This window comes from Beta vulgaris, chromosome 9 (genome assembly GCF_026745355.1).
Source record: "Beta vulgaris subsp. vulgaris cultivar EL10 chromosome 9, EL10.2, whole genome shotgun sequence".
NCBI classification, from domain to species: domain Eukaryota; kingdom Viridiplantae; phylum Streptophyta; class Magnoliopsida; order Caryophyllales; family Amaranthaceae; genus Beta; species Beta vulgaris.
This window is the reverse complement of record NC_079210.1, coordinates 50,378,493-50,395,627: the sequence shown is the minus strand read 5'-3', so window position 1 is coordinate 50,395,627 and position 17,135 is coordinate 50,378,493. Positions and strand designations below refer to the sequence as shown.

General features: G+C 33.5%; 1 protein-coding gene across 1 annotated transcript; it reads right to left on the bottom strand.

Annotated features, from left to right (window-relative positions):
- Nucleotides 1-230: 230 nt before the first annotated feature.
- On the bottom strand, nucleotides 231-14,364 carry LOC104904538 (protein REDUCED CHLOROPLAST COVERAGE 3). Its single transcript, XM_010692810.4, has 22 exons — nucleotides 14,041-14,364; nucleotides 13,858-13,919; nucleotides 13,569-13,661; nucleotides 13,375-13,447; nucleotides 9,801-10,103; nucleotides 8,584-8,645; nucleotides 7,488-7,619; nucleotides 7,357-7,398; nucleotides 6,740-7,246; nucleotides 6,497-6,648; nucleotides 5,583-6,081; nucleotides 5,440-5,502; nucleotides 5,241-5,342; nucleotides 4,701-5,111; nucleotides 4,502-4,603; nucleotides 4,294-4,398; nucleotides 4,078-4,211; nucleotides 3,794-3,977; nucleotides 3,360-3,491; nucleotides 3,117-3,229; nucleotides 2,199-2,280; nucleotides 231-2,038 (listed from the first exon to the last, which is right to left on the bottom strand). Exons 1-22 carry the CDS (start codon nucleotides 14,108-14,110, stop codon nucleotides 644-646), a joined length of 4,818 nt encoding a protein of 1,605 aa, XP_010691112.3. The 5' UTR covers nucleotides 14,111-14,364; the 3' UTR covers nucleotides 231-643.
- Nucleotides 14,365-17,135: the final 2,771 nt, after the last annotated feature.

The following is a 17,135-nucleotide window of genomic DNA, read 5'->3' as shown; positions in this document are numbered from 1 at the left end:
TCAATTAACAAAATATTTACATCATCCTTGATTTATTGATTTTCAAAAAAAAAAAAAAACAGAAGAAAAATATACAATGAATTTTATAAACAATTTTTCGTATATATTATTACGCAATTGACCTTTTGTTTGTTTTCGCACGCATCGCGTGCATAGAGGACTAGTTGAAATAATGCAACAATAACTGTTGGCTTGTTCCCGTATATAGAAGGTAAAAAAAAACAAGAGGGTAATAGAAAAACAACCTCAACCAACTTTTGATTTCCAAACATTTTGGTATGAATTTAGATTAGCTTTATTCAACAAGCATGATATTACATAGACGAATAGATAGGGTCAAAGTTTATTTTACACATCAATTTGAAACTATGTGATACAAAAGCAAAGAGAATGTAAATTATCTGCTGCTGTTACTCATAATCAACCAACATCTACAAGAGAGAAACAGACCATCTTCTCATTGTTATAACCCAATGAAAGCAACCTCATCACTGTATCATTTCCTTGGGGCTTAATCACCTCAGCACAGATGACTACTTCTCCATCAAAAATAGTAGTAGTTTTACTCTGCAACATCCCCTAAAATGATGCTGCATGCAAAAGAATACATAATATACCTCTCTTCAACCAATGCAACATCTTTTCAAGTGCAGATTGATTGTTGTTGATTGTATAGATTATTTGCAACGCCGTTATTAGCAGCAATATGTGGCCGATTTCTCCTCCTCTTCGAAACAACGACAAACCCTTCTCCATCCCCAACTTTGTTTGCAGTTTTAACAGCATTTAGCTTCTCTGGTTCATTTGATTTTACAACCCCATCAGACTTTTCTTCACTTCCTTGAAAAATCTGGATAATTGCACTATCATTTGCTATAGCATCTGAAGAATTCTGCCAGTTTCCTGACTTCTTCACAGTCTTAGAAGACTCGTTTGAACGATCTGAACTTTTCTGCACTGACTTTACAATAAAACTAAGCAGTATTTGCCTTGCTAACTCTGCCTTTTCAGCCTCAGAAGTACTCCTCTTTGATTTATCATCTTTTACCACTTCTTTCCCATCACTTTCTCCTGCATCCTTCATCACATCAGCTGCCAGTTTCTGGGGTACGAATTCAGGGGCATCTGGGTTCATCACTGTCGCGGCTTGCTTGGCTGGCACATAATGGTTTGTTCTGTAATACAAAGGTGATCTCGGACCACATGCAACTCTAGCAGAAATCGGAGGGAACTCATAAAAGTTAGTTGCTCCGAAAGTGGTTGGCTTATATGGTGGAGCTGAAGCTGAGAGCTTTGATGCTTTTGTTTCCAAGGCCGCCTTTTCCTGACTATCTAAACCCGGCATTTCTCCATTTTCAGGAACCACTGGTGTTTCCCCTTCTGAAGAAGAATTTGAATTATCATCAGAAACTTTATCAACTTCTTCAGCAGCAAAATTCACATGATCCACATCATTTTTTTTCTCACATTCTTCAGCAGATTCTGGAATTTTCTTTTCTTCTGCATTACTTGTTTCTTCCGTCTGCTGCACTGGCTTGAATATAGTTCCAGGGGGTGACATAGCTACTTCTTTGTAGGAAAATGCCTTCGAAGCCATAGCAGTTAAAGCGGTTTTCTTTGATTGATTTGCTCTTGATTTCTTTTGCGGGGAAGAGTCCTTCAAGTTCATGTTAATGTTCATCACTCTCGGTTCTCTAGGCACAACTCCAGATACTTGACCATCTTTGACTTTTACTTTCAGGTGATTAGGCCTTCTTCTACGAAACTTATTTTCATGCCCATTAGCAGAACGCACTTTTGTGTTCGCTTCTTGCCACCCCTCGTCTGAGCTTGTATCGACAAATTCTCCATTGACGACCTGCTCACCAAGCGTAACATCACTATCATTTGATACTTCAGAAATCGGTTTTTCTACCTTCTCAACAGTTTTTTCTTCCAGAACAACAGTGTCTGTTATGACATGATGTTCATCTTCTGAGCCATTGGATACTGGACTCTGCTGCTCCTGACCCTGTATATTTTCAGGAACCTGCAATATCTAATGAACCCATAAAAAAGAGTTGTACAAACTTGTCCAAGGTAACAGGAACAGTTTATAAAAGTATGTACTCCTTCCGTCCCATGTTTCATTAGATATGGAACGGGCAAGATAATCAAAAACACTAATATACAAATTTAATAAGAAAGCGACTGGATACCTTTGAACGTCTATGTTTCTTCTGAGAATCTCCCGCCTTGGGATCATGATCAGGACTAATAAAATCAAGGAGATCTGATACACTGTCAAAAGACCAGGTAATCAGTTACCACCTTGATAACTTATTTGGTTGATAAGTTTGTAATTTAGTAGATATAATTGCAGAGAAACCCAAATAACAATGCTAATAGAAAAGAAGATGAAATTTTCTATATATCCTTTTCATCTTATTGCTCACCTACGTAAGAAAAACTTGATTATGTCCCACCAAACATCATGGTCTTGTTTGCTAACCAAGATTTTCCTTTGTTTTTGTTAAGCAGTTTCCTTCAATATTCGAATGGTGTCTCAACGTTTCTCTTCTTGTTTATCTACTTGGTTGTTTAACCTTAACACATGAATTTGCACGCGCATACACACAAAAAATAAAATTATAGTAGTTGCAGTCAGTTCTATTATCTTCCCATGACTAATTTTTATCTGGACATCCTCAAATGGCATATATGAATACCAATTCTGGATGGAACAAGTCACCCTTCTTTGTCACTTATTCCTGATAAAACTTAAAATAGCTTGTTCCTGAGCAAATGATCAAATTTTCACACCTTTCCGCACAATACTTCTCTTATTCTTTTTCCTCTTCAATTCTTTTTGTACTCCCTTTTTCTTTGACCCTCTTATGAGGATTTTTTCCTTTCCAAGCCGGGGCGGGGGGTGGAGGGAGGGGAGACCAGTAGAACAGGGAGATTTTCTAAAGATACTTTATGTTCCAATGTCAAGCACTGTCAACTACACCTAAAACCTTAATAATCATCTCATTGCATTAAGTTAGGTTTACTACAGTTAGCATCATGATTACCTTACATTTACCATTTGCATAACTTCCAACTACAACAACTCAGCCAAACATTTTTAGTACCTAAGATGCCCTTTGCTAGCAATCGATGCATCCGGCTTTGGTGTCCCTGTTCTTGCCAGTTCCTGCTGTTCTATGACCTTCGATTCAAAATATTCCAGCCACGCTGCTGCATCCTATAAACACAATCAACTTCATAGGATGAGTATCTCTGAAACCTTGTATTTTAATTAGTTTTCAAGATCAACTTGCATAACTTGTGATTATAAGTTGAATATGTCATAAAAGTGACATCCCGCCATTTACCTGAGTTCGAAGATCTTCTGGTCCAAGCTTGGCCTGAAGAATTTTAAGCGTAGTTTGCTCGTGTTGAACACTAAGTGAGTAGGCCTCCATAAGTGAAAGTGCAATTGCTATAGCATGATAACTGGCAGCAGTCTGATAACAACAATTTTAGAACATTTTACTTAAAAAGCCCAATGATGACGCACACTTAGATCCTACACCCCAAGAGCATAATGAATGTCATGCTTTGGTTCACATGAACCTTCCACCACACCCACATGTTCTTTATATCAACGTACTTGCATGTTGTTTTCATTGCACTTAGCCACTTACATGGCATATAAACTTCATAAGAAGAATATGCAAATGTAAAAAACATCAGCATGTAACTCAGAGCATGATGACCACACCCTGAACTCCAACAACAATGTAAAAAGAGAGGGTCGTAAAGAAACCTGGATATGATCAGCTCCTAAGAGCTTCTTATTGCAATTCAAGGCTTCATGGAGATAACGGAGAGCAAAGTTGACATTTCCCATCCCCTCCTCCATCATGGCTACATTTATATAAGTTGCAGCACTATTTGGGTGGGATAGTCCACATGTGAAGTGAAGCAGAAATAAAGCACGATTGACATACCTAGCAATATAGCATCAAATTTGGTACTTAGAGTTGAGGGCAACGGAGGGATAAAAATCATCTAGTAAAGCACACAAGCTAGAAAAGAAAAAATACATACTTGAGTGCTAATTCAATGTGTTGTAGACGATAATAGAACACTGAAAGATCCCCGTAACTCTTCATGGTATCAGGATGATCAGGCCCAAGTTCTCTTTCATTGATATCTAAGGCCTTTTGCTGATATATGGTAGCCTGAAAATGACAATGATTAATTATATCAATGAAATATGCCAGTGAGAATAGGTACCACGAATTTTAACATAAGCTACTTTACCTGATTGAAGTCCCCTGTGTGGTATAACACTACAGCAAGAAGACTATAGGCACCAGCAGTTGTTCGATGATAGGGGCCACAAACAGCTATGATCTTTGCCAGAGCCTTCACATTTAGTATATATAAATTAATTTCGGGATATTATTTCAACTGGGACAACTTAAATATTGAGCTTAAACACAGTATAGGTTTAACATTTAACACATACTTTTGTTCCATAAGTAACAGCATCTTCTAGCTTCCCCTTGTCTAGTGCTACCTTGGAGGATTCCAATAGTGTTCGACCATCTGCAGAAGAGCATATCACATGCTGCAGAGGACAGTCAAAAGAATCAGACCATCAGGAAAAATACTGTTATAATATCATGGACATAGAAATAGAATGAAGGGAAAAGAAAAATATTCACCTTGCACACAGGTACCAAGCTGATGATATCATCTTTCCTAAAAGGGTTTGGAGAATCCATATCATAGTCTCTCGGAACCAGCTCAATACCAACCTTGTGGCACAGGCCTCGAAGAATTGACAGCTTTCTCAAGTGAAGGAATTCATCGTTGAGCTTCCACCCGAACCTGCTTAAGAGGAAGGCCCTCAACCATCTAAGTTTGAGCTCGTAGTCTTGACAATCGGCATCCTCATTACCATTTGTTGAGCAGGACCCAAATAGAATATTCAAGGATGCTGCTATTGCTGATGTTACTTGTGAAATTTCATCAACAGAAGCAACGGCAGCTTTCACAACATACTTGAAAGCCCTAGTGACCATCTCATGTATACATAGGGATTGGATGTGAGGAAGCTTCTCAGCTAACTCAATCTGAATCACATGCAAGAGATTTAGAATTTCATTAATTAAATCATGGAGGAAAGCTAGAAGGCTCCTTATCACTACAGTATTATTTGGCAAGATTGTGTAGGTTTGAACAAAATGTTACTGTTTCCTCACCACACGACCCAAGGAAGACATCTTCAGTCCTCTGAGATGCATGAAATCTGTAAGTGTACGCCCATCGACAGGAGAAAGTTCAAGTGAAGCAAAATCTGTTACCTGAGCTCAATAAAAATGCTTTCCTTAGACAACAGAAAATCAAAGGAGAAAATGAACAACAAATGATCCAAAAAATTATTGGCAATCAATTAATTACCAGCTTTGGTAAAGCAATTTCATCGTAATAGCTTTGAAGCATAGTGACAAGCTCGTCTACAGTCTGACAGGGAACAAAGACAATAATCAGCAAAAAAAAGTCCAAATTCAAACGGGTTTATCTTTCAAGGCAATTTCAAAGACCTTTAGATGGAGATCAGTTCCAGTTTCCTTCAACCGCAAGAAGGCTTCTTCAGAAAGCAGCTTTTCTAGCTCAGAAGCTTCGCCATTTTTGCTGATTCCATCATTAGATTCAAGGCCATCAACTTGAGATTCTTTCTCCTCCAATCCATCTAAAGAGTCCACATCGTTTAGCTTTTTCTCTCTTTTTTTCAGTGATTTAAATTCCTTTCCTAAACCTTTGACGGCCACATCACTGTTTTTTCCATTCACAGCTTCCTTGGAAATTTTTTCAGCACTTTCCTGCTTCTGCAAATGCTGCACCCAACATGAAGCAATCTCCCATCTAATTCCCACTTCAGCCTCCGCTGGCTTCTCTTCCTCCTCCAAAGCAGCTAAGCTATCATTAAGTATTTTAACAACTTGAGATCTAGAATTTTCTAGTTCATCAGAATGCGACAGGAGAGACGCGCTTTCTCCAGAGAGTTCAGCATTTAGCGGCTTATGTAAGGGCATCCTTAAGCTGTAAACATACATATAATCCAAGACCATGGCCCATATTAGTATATCAGACTATCAGTAGACAGATACTTACTGTACTTCTTATGAAGCGTTTCTTTCAAGAAGTTTATAAAAATAATGCTTTGCCAATAATGAAACTACTAACTATTTTTAGTTCCCTAAAGCAAATGAATAGCAAGCTTATGTTCATAATGTCCACAATACTCATAACAGGTGAAACTTTAGGTAATCAAAGTTTCGCTCATTTATGTTGGAGAAAGAACACTACTTAAATCTAAAAGATAAACGGTGGAATCATGCTGTGTAACCAGAATCGAATATCATGACCATTTATGATTTAAACAAATATTACTTGAACTAACAGTAGATAAGAAGGGTCAAAAAGTTAAATGTATTTGAGAAGCATGGAAAATAACCTGTAAACATTGAGGGCATTAGCTCCTCCATCGGGCTGATCATCAACTTCGATATCATGGTGCTCAAACTTCTTCTTGACATCTCCCACAACTCTGACAGTTGCTGTGTACCCACAATACCTCAGAGTGACTGTTCCAAGTGCAGAAATATCCTAAGGAAAAAATATACAGTTTACTACATCATTTAACCTATCTTTATAATTAAACCAACTGCAGCTACAAATTGATCAATAAGAAACTCACACGAACTGTCACATTTTCATCGGCAGTCAACCCTTTGAGCAAGGTCCTCTGAACAGCTTCTTTAGTGGATATTTCAGGCACCTCATAGAAGAGAGACTTGTCATCAGGCTTCAAATTAGCATCAGCTAATTCACGTTTAACCACGATAGACAGGTCACCCACACGGCTTTCATGGGAATCTCTTCTTTGTGAGTCTGACTCTATCAAATGGCGAATGGTATCTACAGCTTTAAAGATTGAAACGTCGACAAATAAACTATGGAGCAAGAATGCCTTTCGATCACGTATCACTCTCTCCTCCTCGGTTTTGCAAGGCAAGCTAGCCAAAGTAGCAAACTCTGTAGCCCAGGGTCGAAGATCATGCTCACCATCCCTTCCTTGTCCTCCACCATTTCCACCCCAGCTCTCATCCTCAGTTGGTATGGGTGGGAAGTTTGATGGAGACTCAGCAACAGAAGGTGGGGCAAGCCAGCAGTTTGCTCGAAATCCATAAGGAAGATTACCAAACTGAAATATAACATAGTTTCATGAGTTTGATTCCTTTAATTCTTATGAAGCACAAAGATCAGTACAACAAAACATAGAAGTTCTTATTAAAAGGGATGCAAGTAAGTAACCTTATTGTGTTCCACAAAAGCTTTGATCAGAGTATCATATGCCTGTGAAGTAGAAAAAACAACAATTTTAACAAGCTGTTTTCGAGTTAAGAACCAATCTATGTAGTTTCTTAGTTCTGACGACTACTCACATTTGCGAATGCTTGGCTGTGTTGATGCAGGAGATCCACTAGGGAATGAGACTGTACTAACTGTTTGCCTAAAGTGTAGAACCCCTTTCTGGATGCAGCTACTTGAATTATCTTCCCATTGCAAATTTTGATCTATATTCAACTGCATTAGTAAACTACTCACAACTAGCACCACTATAACACACTATTACAGTTGCAATCACAAAGTGTTCAGAATAGAATTGGTTCAAATAAAATTTACTACATCCCAAATCTACTCTTTGTCAGCAAATATCCAAATTCCAAACTCCGAAGTAACATTATTAACTTGTAAAATCCTCTTTGATCAGCAAAATTCAAGTAAAACCGGTTAAAATAATAAATAAAAAAATTAGTTTCAACAAGTAAAAAATCCCTATAAATTAGCAAGCATTACTCTCCAGTACCTAGCCTGAACAATCAATCCCAAGTTGTAAAACATTAACATGATACTATGCACATCTTTGCACCTTTTTTTTTATCTAATCTCTTCTTACTTATATGTTGTCCTATGTTGAATCATTTTTTTTTTTTGATCCATATGAGTCACGAAGGCATTTCAAAGTACAAAGAAGGGGAGGGGGGATTCACACCTGTGACCTATCGTTCACAACACCTTAATCTTAACTACTCGACCAAGACATCCTTAGGATTTGTTTTCCCCAGCTTATTTTCAGTTCAATTCAGCTCAGCTGTGGACAATACTTTTACTCTCACATATCACTATTCATTTCACTTCAGTTCAGCTCAGCTATTTTATGCCGAAGAGAATAGGCCCTTTGTTACCTAGTTGAGTCATAAAAGTTTTAAAAAAACAAGATCTTGAATTTTGTGTTCTGACTCCAAACTGAACCATGAGAAGAGAATCCAAATCTTATTAGATTCAGCATATTCTCATTAAACGTGACCCAATCAATATGCAAAGGGAACAAAACTCAAAAAAGGATATTCCTATTATAAAGTTATAATCATGGAGTTTATAAAGTTGTCATACGTAACAATGTGCAACACACCCACAAATTTTAAATTACAAAATACGATACTTCATATAAATCAGGTCCCACAAAATATGGTATACCTGTAGCTCAAAAAAGTCTCCGTCACGTTTTTCTTCTGACTTTCTTTCAGATCTCTTAATACCTACCACCAAACCATTGGAAAAGGAAATGAAAAAATATGAACAAAAGGAAAAAGATAATTGAATAAGAAAGTAAATTTAAAGAAATTGATAAATTTCGAAACCTCAGTATGAACTAAAGGACAAATAAACGAACAAAAATAAAAAAAAAATCTGGGACAATTTGCGTGCAACTCCAGAATTGGTGGGATCGTGTTTACACAAAAAAATTCAATACCCATTTTCTGTTTTATGAAGTTCTCTTCATCTTACCGAATTAAAATTCTTAACCAACCAATTAAGTTACTCCTTTCGTAACAAAATAGAGGTTATACTTTGATTTTCATATTTATCGATGTAATATTTTGACTATTAATAATTTTAATTATGTATTAGTAAAAATTATAAAAAAGTTAATATTGTGAAGGATCAGATAGTAATGGTTGATTTTATCTAAAACTAAAAAATGCATGGTGAAATACAATAAGTGAATAGATGCAATTTTTAAAGCATAAAATCTATTTTATAGCAAGTATTGGAAATCCGCTTCTTATTATATTGTGCAATTTAAATTTTAAAACCCTTGATGAGAAAAGCTCCTTAATTTTAACATGCATTTTCAAATCCCTATGATGAACAAGATTATGGCTAGTAAATGGTTATTTTATTGGCGTCTGACTTTTCAATTTTGTCAAACAGGCAAAAAAAAGTGTTTGGTATTTGCTTTTTGGTTGGTTGAATAATTGGCTGTTATGCCAAAATGAAAAAACTGTCTCAAACAGCTTATTGGATTGGCTGATTTGTTGGTCTACAAATTCTCTAATAAACAACAAACAGCCACAAGTAATAGTTTTACCAAACACTTATGCAAACAGCTAACTTAAAAAAAACCAATACATACCGCCAATATATTAGATATCAACACCTATTGATCATTTTCACTCATCAATTATTTGTGGACCTATATGCAATTGTATTCCATGCTCAGTAGTCAGTATTATATGGTGAATTTGAGCCACATATGACATAACCAATCCCAACAAAAATTTATGTGACTCAAAATTGATCACACAATACCAACTCCTTTAGACAAAATAAATCCAGACTTATGCAAATTAACCAATCATGCATTAGCATTTTATAAGCAATATAAATCCAAAAGAAAAAGTGGGACCCACCAAGAAGTGGAGGAGTGAAGTGAGAGAAAGAGAAGAACTCATAAAACTCAGAGAGTTTAGGCGTTGGGTGTAATGCTGCCATGTCATTTTCTTCAGAAATAACCGAATTTGACGCTCCATTTTTACTTTCATTTGTTGGTGGTGGGCCCACATGTGTTGAAATGTGGGCCTTGGCCTTTTTCGTTTTGTGGTCGGCTGATGTGGGCCGTTGTCCTTTGGGCTTATTGAACCATGTTGTACACGCGACAATGTCTAGTAGCCTCCTCACGTGGGCCAGAGCTTGGGCCTCATTATTATATGCATCTGTGGGTACAGAACAAATCAAATTGTTATTCTCCACAAGTTTAACTACTTTCTTCATAAAGCATTAAATTCTGATAGGATTAATTATATTAGAGAGAAAAAATATTAAATTATTATTTATTACAAAGGATATATCTAAACGTGACAATTAATGAGTGTCACAGTGGTTTTAAAGTGATATCATACCACAGCTAATTAAAAAAATCAGATATTGTTGATTTCCTTGAAGCAATAACGAGATACTCTCTCCCTTTAAAAATATAAGTCATTCACGCTTTACGAAAATTTGGTTTGATTACAAATATCTCTCAAATACGATAAATAAAAATTATAAAAATTATAACGTTGGATTCGTCTTGAAAAATAGTATAATAATAATTATTTTCTAAAATTTTCTATCAACATAATGAGAGTAGTTAACCGTCAAAGTTCGACCTCGAACATCATGCGTGCCTTATATTATGAAACGGAGGGAGCATCATTTACCAAGATTAGTGTTATAAAAAACCAGCATTGTTACACCTACCCACCAGGTAGACATAAGACAACCCATTACTAATAGAGCATTAAAAAAATTATGTTAAGTTGAATTACGTTACCATAACTCTAAACAAGTCTTTATTAATGGTGGGTAGTCTATCCGATAAGTAGGCAAAGTTTTTTCCAATAGAAAACACACCTTAACTTGTTTTCTTGATTAATTAAATTAAGTAATATGTATTAGGGACTGTTCTCCCCAGCTTGTTTTCGTTTCTGTTCAATTCACTTCTGGACAATATTTTTACTCTCACATATCACTATTCATTTCAGTTCAACTGTTTTATGCCAAAGATAACAGGCTTGTAGTTTTAGTATATGTCGCGAAATACAATATTTACTCATTGGGTAATTCCCCCACCGTCGAGGTTGAGGTGGTGGAGTAGTGACATCGCTCCCCACCTCATACCCCTGAGATTTAGGAATTAAATCTCATGAGACTCATTTGAAAATTTCTCTTATCATCCCCCAAGTAAGTCTCTTTCATCTTTTTTTTTTTTTAAAAAAAAAAGAAATCCCCCAACATAAAGTAATAGTAAAGTTGTTTACTAGGATTCTTAGTACACCTTTCATCTCCTATTGTTTGTTTCATTACCTTCTTTACTTTTTAGTTGATTGTTCTTTTCATGCAAGCTAGGAAGGAACAAAGTAGAGATGAAAAGTAAGAATCCTCTTACCGTGAACGAAATAGAATAATTATGAGACACTTTCAGGGATATATGAATTTTATTTTATATTGACATCAATAGAGATTATATTTTATCTTGTTAATAGCAATATTACCTATTAGGTAGACTAATCACAAAACATTATATCTCAATATAAACATAATTTTTATATTGAATAAGAAAATATTTAACTTAGAAGTTATAAGATATCTATATAAATATATTAAAAAGTGTTTCTAAACAAGGAACTCTATTATGTGACGCTCTTCCTAAAGAAGTTTATTTCATCTAATTCATGCACATTAAAAAAAAATTAGAAATTGTATAACATAGGTAGATCCCGTAACCTCAAATTCATATAATAAAGTTTTAACAACTAACTAAACCAGATTATATTTAGTGTTATCATTCTAAAGTATAATATTAATAAATAATCTTTTTCTTATTCATAACATAAGCCGGACGTAATAATTAGTTAAATATTAATAGATGTACAACATAGTTCATGTACAATAAGTCCATAAGATTCTTCATAGTTGGTTAAAAGACAAGTATATTAACACTTCTTTAACGCAAATATTTATATGACAAGTATATTAAACACAAGTGTACAAAATTGGTGCATGAAGATGCACTATTTATTGGTGATTTTAATAATTAGTTAAGAGATATTGTGCATGATGCACACATCTTTTTATTTCCTTTTTATTTAATTTCTTTATTTGTGTTTGGTGCAAATGCATGATGCATACATGAGAATCATGAGTTTTGCCTATATGCTACTAGGTGTACTATACATTAAACATGTCTAATTCCATGAATGTCAATACTCAATGGTACCAATCATAACTTCTGCTTTTAAGAAATAATTTATTGTGAAATTGGTTGTCTAGCCTTTGACCCAAATGCAATAAAACACATGTCTTCACCTACTTGCAATTGTATCAATCGGACAAAACTTTCACCAAGAAAGTTTTCATTGTTTTTATCACTAAATAATTGTCACTATTAACCTCACCATTTATACCTTGGTATTTTAAGGGGTTATATCGTTATTATTTACTATAATTGAGCATAAAACAATAAACATAATAAAAAACTAGTCTCACAAGGCAAAACAAAAATAATTATAGCAAGGTTCAAATTAATAATTGATGGTAGATATAATTAATTTTTACAAATTCCTTCTACTTTCCTTTTAAGTCCATTTTATACTTTTTTTACGATCATATTTAAATTAGCAAAAGAACTCACTTTACCACTCTCTTTTCTTTGTACAAGCATCAAGAACTGATATCGCTAATCAATAATGTAATTTAAGATGATGAATTACGTATAAGTAAGTTCTAAATAAACGGTCAAAGATTGCATATATGATATAGATATACGATCTACATCATAAAATCGTATTGTCATTATTCAAAAGCGGCAAACTGTCTAATCAAGAATGTTATAATTAGAATTCAAAGTAAAGAATCAAAGCAAAAAAAAGATCACATATGTACTCTTAAATATTCATTGTCCTCTTATTTTTAAAATTCGGACTGTCTACTTCTTTTTTAACATTTTGTACTTGAGAGGATCTACTTTTTTTACCATGAATTCAATTTATTTTTAATTAGAAAAAAATAATTGATCCGAAAACCAATCCCGAGTAGGCTACTAGCGTGCAGGGCACACCAGCTCACAGGCTCAGTACAAGGCTAAACAGTCCATAAGTAAATTCTCCAACATATTATTAGAATGAAAATTCAAACCCTGTTATAATTCGGGATATACTCCACTGAATTACCACCTCTCATTCTCTACAACGAATTCAATCTTTCATAAAGTATAAATCTTCAATATTTTTCAAAAAGAAATTAACAAATCCAAGTAACCATGATTAGGCCACTAAAGTATATACTTAATTTAAAATTCCATCGTTAGTGGCAACTGGTAAACGTACCCTTGAAAAGATATTCTTCACGTTATTATAATGTACTGATGCTCACAATTAAATAACTTAATTAATCCCACGTGCTACACGAACTAATTGAATTTATACAGTAATTAGTAGTAATTACCTTCAACCATCTTCAACAGACATGGCTTCAGAGAAGGAATCTCTATTTTGTCATTTAATTTATGCCCTCTTACCTGAAAATCATATTATTTACATGTAAATCATAAAACAAATTGAAACTCACAAAATTAGAAGTATAAAGATAACATAATAAGTATATTACTATTTTGAAATTGGTAAATTTATTACACTCACCTCATGTGACAAGGAGTAATTAGTAATATGACATGTCTCCACATTTGAAGCTAACAATCTTCTTACATCTAGTATCTTATCAGTTGATATACCCTTCATAAACATTCAAAGAAAAACAATCAAAGTTAATATTATAAATCTTATATCATAGAAATTTCATTATAAAAATCATATTACTTCCTCCGTTTCGTTTAAAATGTAACAAAAGAATATTTTATACCTCGCAAAAAATAACCTCTTATTGTATTTAAAACGAAACGGAGGATGTATATTTATAATCATAATATACCTTGAGAATAACTTGGGAGTCATATGGTGTAATGACAGTAATGTCAATAACACTAGGAACAACTGCAATTACCAAAATACCCAATTAGTTACTCTTAATTCAATAAACAAAATAGTTCAGAAATGGTGGAAAATGAAGAAAATTAGAGCAAAAAAATGAAAAAAAAAAAAAAAAAAAAGGGACCTTTTTCTTCTTTCTTCTTCTTATCTGACTTTGTTTTGTGCGCCTTATTTCGACCAGATTTTGGTGCCATAATTTTTATTTTTTTTGGTTAAGAGTTGAAGAAATAAAAGTGTGGCAAAAAAAAATTAGAGTTGAGAAGAAAAAGAAAGAATGAAGAAAAAAAAGAAGGTGAGATGATTGTTTAGAAAGGGAGAAGAAGAAGAAGATAGGAAGATAAGGGGGGGTTTTGGGGTTTTACAAGCTTTGAAGATTATAGGGAAATCCTAGCCTCACCTTATTGCTTGATATGTTTGTCTTTTTGTTTTGTTTGTTTTATCTCTTTCTCTCTCTTAAGCTCCACTCTCTCTATATGTGAGATTGTGAGATACATGTGATATGAGCTTTTATTTGAGCCTCAACAAATTAATTATGGAATTTTTTTAATGGTTGATGGGACCAATGAGTTCTTTTTTTTTCCATTTGAGGTTGTATATGTACTCTCTCCCTTAGTTTAGAATTATGTACTTCTTTTTAGTATTTGTAGTTGGTTTATAAAGAGACTGTCTTAATGAATTATTTGAGTTAGGTTGAAAAGAGAAAACTTTGAGAAAGAAGAGCGCGAACTATTTGAATGAATGGATCACGAGAAAAATAGTGTAAATAAGAAGTGACTCGTATAATATTAATGTTGTCTAATTTGAAGTTTACTGATCAAATTGATTGTATTATTGTATTTGTATATAGAGTTTTGGGTGTGATAGAAAATATTGAAATAGTGGATATTATTTCATTGAAATAAAAGGAAGGTGGACCATTTATATTGTATTTTGTTGGAATTTGGGTAGGAAATGAGATAGTGGGGACCACCGAAAGAGAAAAAATGATGAAGTAATAGTGGATCCTTTTATTTTAAGGAAGTGTTGTAAATATTGTGGGATTGACGAAAAAATAAAAGTGTTGAAGTTGTTTCGGGTTAAAGATTAAAAGATAATACATTAGTATATTCGAAAATACATTTTCATATGAAAAACAGAGGACAATTGAAGCGATTTTCCGATCTTATATAAATTGTTTATAAGAAATTTTTGTATGAAATTAAGAGTAACATGGTAACTAAATTAATTTGTGAGTGCATCATACATAAGCAATTAAGCAACATTTTTATGATTTTATGCATGGAATTCTATGTACAATATAATATAAGAATACTTTTTTTGAGGTTTATTTATGTACTATTTCGGAAATATATCGATAGATAATGCGAGGTAATATGTATCCTTTTGAGTAAATCATGTTTCCATAAGCATTCAATATTTTCAAGATAATTTGATTGGTTAATTCAAAAAAAAATAGGACTGGGTAACTTTATTTTATAAAAATAAGGTAAGATAAAATTCTTTTCAAATAGGGAGAAGTTCGGGATCCCTTCTTACATAAGGTGAGACTCGACCCCAAAATTATGCTTAGGGTTGAGGGTGATGTCAAAACCAGTAAGCTATCACCTACTGCTCAAGACGTGGGTAATAACTTGATTGCTAATACTTAGAAGTATAACCACATTTAGCATCAATCTAAGTAGTTCCCAAAAAGAATGTTGAACTATAGCATGACCCATTTCCACTACCAGATACATGTTCAAGTTCAAACTTTTTGTTATCATTTTTTTGTTTGATAAATTGATTAAAACAAAATATTAATATTCTAACAAGCATAACAAATATTATGTTGTCATCATCAATTTTTATTGTTTACTTGCGTTATTGTCATTTGAAAAACCAAAACTTATTGTAACCGAACTTATTAAACACAATTGACCCTTATTGGAAGTTATTTTTTAGTATTGTATTATATCTAATCAAGTTTTATCAGACATTATTTGAACTTATTAGTCATGGAATTTATTGTTTAAGGTGAAGAGAACGACCCTATGAAGTTAAATCGATAATGTTTGATTATTTTGTTATATATTTTTCTTTTTATACATAGGTCTGCTTTCGTTTCTTTTAGTTGACATGTTTATTTAGGCATGCTTGTTAATTAGTGCATAACTTTGATCATTAATATCATTTATTATTGATAAGTCAAATTAAAGTTATATATCTTAAAATTTTGCAAATATATATTGAGACAAATATAACACTATAGGTATTTTTTTAATTTAAATATGGTCAAAATAGATTATGTTAATACTTAATAGTAGCAAAATCAAATGCGTCAATTACTAAAAGGAAACTGAAGATTTATGTATCTCCTTACCTGAAAGAGAGGATATCGAATAAGATATGAGTTGGAAATATAATTTGGTACCGATAAGTCAAAAGCGACAATCCAACTTGTGTGGACCTGGTTCATAGTAAAATTACCATGCGCCTGACTCACGCACGCGAATTGGGACATACACTACTAAATTAAAATACACAGATACCCACTATATCACAAACAGATACACTATATATTAGAGAAATATATATCAAAAACAAATACAACATAACACAAATAAAACTATAGCTCTTGCCAAAAAAAAAAGAAACGAAACATTATAGCACATAAAACACACTATATCAAAACTAACAATATTATCCTAATCTTCTGTAACAATTTCAAATATACAGTCAACTATAATATACAGACCCACGCTATATCAAAAATAGATACACTAACTATATCAGAAAGAGATAGATACATTATATCACAAACAAACACACTATAACACAAAGCAACACTATCGCAAATAAACATACTATAGCACATAGAAACACACTATACCACACACAAACACACTATATCGAAACTGACAATAGAAAACTAATCTTCTAAAACAGGTTCAATTGTACAATCAACTACTATATCACAAAACTAAAAAACATAGAGAAAATGAAACAGTTATGAGAGAGAAATTGAAAAGGCAATGAAATATGAGGAGAGAGAAAGACAAAATAGTAGAAGTTGTAATCATTGCAACCTACATAACATCCATTGGGTAACACTAATTAGTGTACACTGGATCCATACGAGTGTTTTTAGAAGAGCGAAACCAAATTGATAGCAAGTGGGTCACGAATCCAAACAGTTGAAAATCAAAATCATATCAGTGCTAATCAAGTTATTTTTCTGAC